The following is a 7,500-nucleotide window of genomic DNA, read 5'->3' as shown; positions in this document are numbered from 1 at the left end:
TGAGCCAGGGGGCGGAGCCTCGTCCTACCTGTGATGAAGACGGCCTTCCCGTGGGCGGGCAGGTTGGTGGGCGGCGGGCCGGTTCTGGCCGAGTAGAGGCAGCAGGCGAAGGCGAGCAGTGCCAGCAGCAACACGGCCGGCAGGCAGAAGGCCCAGAGCCGCTCCACCAGAACCGTGGCCCCCAGCCAGGCCACCAGGGTCGGGGCTGCGCTCAGGTGGGACGCCACAATCCTCTTCATGGCCCCGCCCACAAACACGGTCACAACACCCAAGTAAATCCAGAAGGGAAGAGTGTAGTCATCCATCATCAGAGCAGTTCACCTGGCTGAACGTCTGAATGTCTGTCTGTCTCCTATCTGTCTGTCTCCTATCTGTCTGTCTTCTCCTACCTGTCTGTCTGTCTTCTCCTACCTGTCTGCCTGTCTTCTCCTACCTGTCTGTCTGTCTGTCTTCTCCTACCTGTCTGCCTGTCTTCTCCTACCTGTCTGTCTGTCTTCTCCTACCTGTCTGCCTGTCTTCTCCTACCTGTCTGCCTGTCTTCTCCTACCTGTCTGTCTGTCTCTCTGAGTTCTGACCTGGAACTCCTCAGAGTCTCTGCTGCTCCAACTGAGTGAGTCGCTGCAGATCAGTGAATATATAGAGGAGCAGCAGGAGGAGGGACTAGAGGCTGCATCTAATCTGCAACACACACACACGGAAACACACACACTAACACACACGGAAACACACATGCAGGAACAAACACACACACACAATAACACACACAGCAACACACACACAGAAACACATACAAAGTAAAAAACACACACACTCAGTCATGTTTCCATCATTACAGATGAGATTAAACTGACTTATTTCCATTTATTTTAGATTCACTGACTTTAAAGTGCCTAACATTACCATAACATTACCTTAACATTAACCTAACACTAACCCAACACTAACCCAACACTAACCCAACATGAACCCAACACTAACCTAACACTAACCCAACACTAACCCAACATTAACCCAACATTAACCCAACATTAACGAAACATTAACCCAGCATTAACCAAGCATTAACCTAACATTAACCCAACATTAACCAAGCATTAACCCAACATTAACCAAACATTAACCCAACATTAACCCAACATTAACCAAACATTAACCCAACATTAACAAAACATTAACCCAACATTAACCCAACATTAACCTAACATTAACCCAACATTAACCCAACATTAACCAAGCATTAACCCAACATTAACCAAACATTAACCCAACATTAACCCAGCATTAACCAAGCATTAACCTAACATTAACCCAACATTAACCCAACATTAACCCAACATTAACCTAATATTAACCAAACTTTAACCCAACATTAACCCATTAACCCAACACTAACCCAACATTAACCCAACATTAACCCAACATTTACCTAACATTAACCCAACATTAACCTAACATTAACACAACATTACCCCAACATTAACCCAACATTAACCTAACATTAACCCAACATTAACCTAACATTAACCTAACATTAACCCAACATTACCCTAACATTAACCCAACATTAACCAAACATTAACCCAACATTAACCAAACATTAACCTAACAACCCAACATTAACCAAACATTAACCTAACATTAACCCAACATTAACCCAACATTAACCTAACAACCCAACATTAACCAAACATTAACCTAACATTAACCCAACATAAACCCAACATTAACCAAACATTAGCCTAACATTAACCCAACATTAACCCAACATTAACCTAACTTAACCCAAAACACATCCAGGTTTTCACCCAGCAGTAGATCTGAGGTGTTGGACATTAAAGGCGAATGAAGTTCATGAGAGCAAACAGTCCAGACTCAAGGGTCCACTGAGGACTTTCAGCCACATTCATGGTCTTCATCAGCAGACAGAGTTGCAGTAAGTGGAGCTTTAGTGGGACTCATCAGTAAAAGTGGACTTTGATGTTTGAACAGAAACATCTCTAGAGTATAAATTAAACAGTGTTGGAGCTTTCAGGTGCACCACATGGTCTTCGTCAGTCACCAGGTCTCTGTTGGGACTGACTGATTTCATTAACTCCACTCAGTAAGTGCTGGCTGAGTTAGTTCATGTGTTTAAGTTCAGAAGATGGTACAGAAGTCCCTCAAGAATCAGTCTGATGTTTGTCTGAACATCTGGGAGTTGAAATTATACACGAATGATTATGAATAAAAAGCTTCATCTAAGTCGGTCTTTGTCTTGCAGTTGTGTAGCATGTTAGTGGTTGAAACCTGGAATCATCATGTCTCCTCAGATGTTAAACTCTGAGCTAATGTTGTCTCCTCAGACTTCTGTGGAGGTTGTCAGTAATCCAGGTCCTGGTGATGGTAGGAGCTTCAGGAGAAACCAGCTGGAGGTTCTGGAAGACGTTTCTAGAAACGTCTTCCAGAACCTCCAACAACTAGAATATGTTTCACCATGCTGCATGGATCTCCAACAACTCGTTAACTTTGTCGTCTTCTGTGATTACATAACAGTTTTTGACTTTTTGTTTTCATTTTGTGTCTTGTGGAGAACAAACCTCCAGAAATCTGGTTGAAATTCAGAAGATGGTCCAGACGTCCCTCAAGAATCTGCCTGATGTCTGAACAGTTTAAATACACATGAATGATTCTGAAAAAAAAAGCTTCGTTTTCATCTTTCAGCTGTGTAGCGTGTTCGTGGCCGTTGGTCCATGACATGACTTTAGCGTGTGCGGCGTGTCCTGCAGGACATGTCTTTAGCGTTTGCGGCGTGTCCTGCAGGACATGCCTTTAGCATGTGCGGCGCGTCCTGCAGGACATGCCTTTAGCGTGTGCGGTGCGTCCTGCAGGGCATGACTTCAGCGTGTGCGGCGTGTCCTGCAGGACACGAGTCCCGGCAGCAGATGTGTGCTTCGTGACTGGACAGTAAACAAATCAGACCTGTGCAGCTCCTCCAAGGTGACCTGGCGGTCTGTTGGTCAAGTTGATCTAATCTGTGGCTGTGGGACGTCCCGGAGACGCCGAGGGTCACGCTGCAGATCAGGAGGATCTGGGACACGTGAGGCGGGAGGCCATCAAACGTCTGGGATTAAGGGAAAGGGGTTAGAGCCGCAGCTCAGCAGGTGTGTTTGCAGCCGCAGGTAATCGTGTCAGACAGGTGACGGCGCTGTGCTGCTGACCTGGACCTGAAGGAGGCTCAAAGTCACTGAGAAGCTGCAGAAACTGGAGCTGCAGAAGGTGACCAACCAGCTCCTCCATCATGGATCTGTGCAGCAGGATGTGGTTTCCTGCAGCCAGATGTTGAACCTGAGCAGTTGCAGACAGAGTCCTGATGTAAGGTCAGAGGGAGAAACTGTGATGTTGAAGCACCAGCTCCACCCTGCAGGTCTCATTTTATCATCCCAGAAGGTCTGGACCTCCTTCTTCTCCTTCTGTCTCTGAGGTTGGTAGTGCTATGGGCCTGCTGCTATCATGAGAAGGTTTTGTTTGTTGCCGTTTTATTGGAGGCCGTGTTGCGATGAACACGCCTGTCCTCTCACCTGGACCTCTCCGTGGTAACGTCATCCAGCAACATGTGGAAAGTTTAAAAAATCTAAAAAGGTAAAACGTATCTATGGTGGCTTTAAGCCTACAGCGATCCGTCTCCACCTGAAACCACCAGAAGCTCTGAGGCTGAGGTAGAGGGTGCTGCTCTGCTCCTGTTATTGATTCCTGATTATTGGTTATTGGTTGTTCTAAAGACTGGAACTCACTCAGAGTCCATTTAGGAACATCTGAGATGAGAACAGGGAACTGGTTTATTTGTTCTCGGTGCTTCCAGACGCCTGATGTTACTTGGATTGATTGTGCTGAGCTGTTTTATGTGGATTTTCCGATAAACTTAGTTTATTGTGATGCAGCCTTTGAAGGTTCTTGACAGCACATGTCGGGAACCTTCAGGATTCTGCTGCTTACCAGAATCTGTGTAAAACTCAACAAAGAATGTGTCTGGCTGAACAAACAGCCTTCAAAGGCTCGTCTTCCTGTTCGCTCCGTGTTCCTGGAAAGCTCCTGCAGACGTCCACAAACCAGTTCAGTCCGTAGAGAAGCACAGAGTTCCAGTTTCCATTTATTTAAGGTATGAAGTGATGATGTGAAAGCAGCTGGAGAACAAACCCAGAAGCTTTCCTCGCTCTGATGTCGTCTCTTCTTGTGGTTTCCTTTGCTGGGAAAGTCTGATGATGTTGCTCAACGTGTGACTAACATCTACAGTTATTACAGCATCAGATCCTCCCGTTCCCCTCCTTCATGTTTCACATCCACCATCACGTCTGTTATTTCAGAACGTTCTCCCAGCTAATGTTCATCTTAAAGCAGCTTCAAGTGATTCTGGTTTCAGCTGGGATTATATATCATCACACTTTAATAAGGCTCAATGATGAGTGTCTGTGTTCTGTTTGACTAAAAACCATCTGAAAACTGTCTAAAATGACTACAGACTCTCTAAAAACTGTCAAAAATAGTCTGAAATGACTAAAAACTGTTGAAAACTGTCTGTGTTGTACCTGTTTGACTAAAAACCGTCTGAAATGACTGAAAACTATCTATAATGACTCAAAACTGATGGAAAAAATGTCTGAAATGGCTAAAAACTGTCAAAAACTGTTAGAAACTGTCTATAATGACTAAAAAATGTTTTATCTGCAGTGAATCGAAACCTGTGGAAGCCATCAGGTTCACATCTGGTCCACATCTGGACCTCAGTTTGCCGGTCTGGTGGGTTCATCTCCTTCTGTTCAGGAACTGACTAGAGCTGATCATTTCTCCTGTTCTAATGTTCTAAAGGAACATCTGGAATCAACATTCTAAAACTAACATCAGACTCCGGGTCAGCTTCACACAGAAAGTTCTGGAAACCTGAGTCTGTTGGAAGCAGCTGGACTTTGGTTCTTGAAGATGTTCCACCTTCATGCAGGTTCCTCGGTTCTGACTGACTGCTGGTGAGTGTCAGGTGTTTAATTAGTGCCACCTGTGGATTTAAACCTCGTTAACAACCTGAGACTCACCTGGATGGAGCATTAATCATCACATTCACACCTGAAAGTCTGGAGTTCAGTGAAAACAGAAATGAAGTCAGACTGTTGCAGTGATGTTTGGTCCATCATGTCCTGGTCAGGTTTAGTCCATCTTAGAAGCACCTGTTACTGTCTCTGCACATATTTCCCAGCATGCCTTGCTTTAAGCTTTATTTTCTCCAGAAGTCTTTTTTATGTAATTTGAAAACTCTGTGATGAACTCAGAGTTTCTCTCACTGATGTTTGGATTCTCTCTTTATTTTATGTTTTTCTGAACATTCCTCCTGAGGTTCCTAAACTCACTCCGGTTATTTCAGGTTTGTTCAGGTTTGTTAGAACTTGTTCTTCCAGGATTCAGGACGTGTTGAAAGCATCCAAACAGCAGCATCTGAAGAGATAAATGTTTAAAAGCTGCAGCTCAGATGATTAAAAAGCAGAACAGTTTGTCCAGAAGCTCCGTCGTGGTGGAATCTGAGCTGCAGACACACCTGACCTGGTAGAACCATCCTCACATCACCTGACCTGATGGCATCACCTGGCCTTGTAGAACCGCTGCAGGGACCCACAGTTCCTCAGTGTACATCAGAAAGCTTCCACAGAACATCAGAGATCATTCCCTGATCCGGGTTCAGAATGAGGGAACGGTTCTCCGCTCAGGAACCTGCTGACTCTTATCTGTTTCTGCATCACGTTCAGAAGGTTGTGAATGTTTATCAAGCAGCACGGGGAGTTCCACCATGAGTTCAGATCAGGACGTTCTGTCGGATTTTATCTGATGTCCTCAGGCAGCAGAACCTCGGCTGCATTCAGAGACGGCGTGGAAACGGCAGCTTCAGGGTGTTGCTCTTGAACTGAGAGAAGTTCATGTTCAGACTGAAGCTCTGCTGGAAGGTCCTCGTTCTTCTGTAGATTTAACCATTTAACCAGATGAAAAGAACTAGAACCAGAGGAAATGAGCTGCATTGAGATTCACTGAAGAACAAAAGCATCAGAACAGACAGGAACAGATTTCTGTCTGGATCCTGTAGAACCCAACAGAACCTGATCAGTTTATAAAGGAGGAGGTGGAACTGTCCAGATGTTCAGACTGATGGAGACCAGAAGGATCAAACTGACTGTTAAGAGGAGAACGCTGATGGAACCACGGATTTATGTTGGTAGAAATCTGTGTCATTTTTATTTAAAGCATTTTTTATTTTGTTCTGTTTTGTTTTTGTTTTATAGTGACTCAGATTAAACTGACGATGATTGAATGGTAAAAAGCCGTAAAAGGAGAAAGTGGACTCCATCTAAAGCGTCTGCTGGAGTCAGGCTGACGAGCAAACCTCCACCAGATGAATAAATCATGAAGCTGAATCCTGATCACTTCTCCATCATCACATCCCTGAGGTCAGCTCCAGACCTCGGCTGGCTCTACGTTCCTACAAAAACACATCCTGGAGACCAGCGTTTGGAGGAGCAATATCAGCAGAAGGAGCAGCGTCTGGAGGAGGGGCAACATCTGGAGGAGTAGCGTCTGGAGGAGCAGCGTCTGGGGGAGGACCAGTGTCCGTCTGCTGACACGTCAACACCTCAGGGCAGTTGGAGTTGGGGACTCCCTCTGAGACGTCCACCTCTGGACCAACCAACCAGCTCTGATCTGGAGGTCAGCTGAAGTTCCTGTAGAACTGATGCTAAAAGTGTCCAGATTGACTCCAGAATTGTCCAAGGTGACTGGAAATACACTATATTACCAAAAGTATTCGCTCACCCATCCAAGTAATCACAATCAGGTGTCCCAATCACTTCCATGGCCACAGGTGTATAAAATCCAGCACCTAGGCTGCAGACTGCTTTTACAAACATTTGTGAAAGAATGACTCGCTCTCAGGAGCTCAGTGAATTCCAGCATGGAACTGTGATAGGATGCCACCTGTGCAACAAATCCAGTCGTGACATTTCCTGGCTCCTAAATATTCCACAGTCAACTGTCAGCTGTATTATAAGAAAGTGGAAGTGTGTGGGAACGACAGCAACTCTGCCACCAAGTGGTAGGACACCTAAACTGACAGAGTGGGGTCAGCGGATGCTGAGGAGCATAGTGCCAAGAGGTGGCCAACTTTCCGCAGAGTCAATCGCTACAGACCTTCAAACTTCATGTGGCCTTCAGATTAGCTCAAGAACAGTGCTTCAGCAGAGAGCTTCATGGAATGGGTTTCCATGGCCGAGCAGCTGCATCCAAGCCATACATCACCAAGTGCAATGCAAAGCGTGGGATGCAGTGGTGTAAAGCAGCCACCACTGGACTCTACAGCAGTGGAGACGCCTTCTCTGGAGTGACCAATCACGCTTCTCCATCTGGCAATCTGATGAACCAGTCTGGGTTTGGCGGTTGCCAGGAGAACCATACTTGTCTGACTGCATTGTGCCAAGTGTAAAGTTTGGTGGA

General features: G+C 45.5%; 1 protein-coding gene across 1 annotated transcript in view; it reads right to left on the bottom strand.

Moving 5' to 3' along the window:
* The window catches only part of hsd11b2 (hydroxysteroid (11-beta) dehydrogenase 2), a 29,499-nt gene extending 28,886 nt beyond the window's left edge, over positions 1 to 613 (bottom strand). Inside the window, exon 1 of the mRNA XM_023269367.3 lies at positions 29 to 613. Within this exon, the coding sequence (XP_023125135.1) occupies positions 29 to 308 (280 nt within the window). The 5' untranslated portion in view covers positions 309 to 613. The remainder of the gene's footprint in view (positions 1 to 28) is intronic.
* Positions 614 to 7,500: the final 6,887 nt, after the last annotated feature.

The sequence above is a fragment of the Amphiprion ocellaris genome, chromosome 1 (genome assembly GCF_022539595.1).
Source record: "Amphiprion ocellaris isolate individual 3 ecotype Okinawa chromosome 1, ASM2253959v1, whole genome shotgun sequence".
Classification (NCBI taxonomy): Eukaryota; Metazoa; Chordata; class Actinopteri; family Pomacentridae; genus Amphiprion; species Amphiprion ocellaris.
Note: the sequence above shows the minus strand (reverse complement) of the source record. Positions and strands in the feature narration are given on the sequence as shown.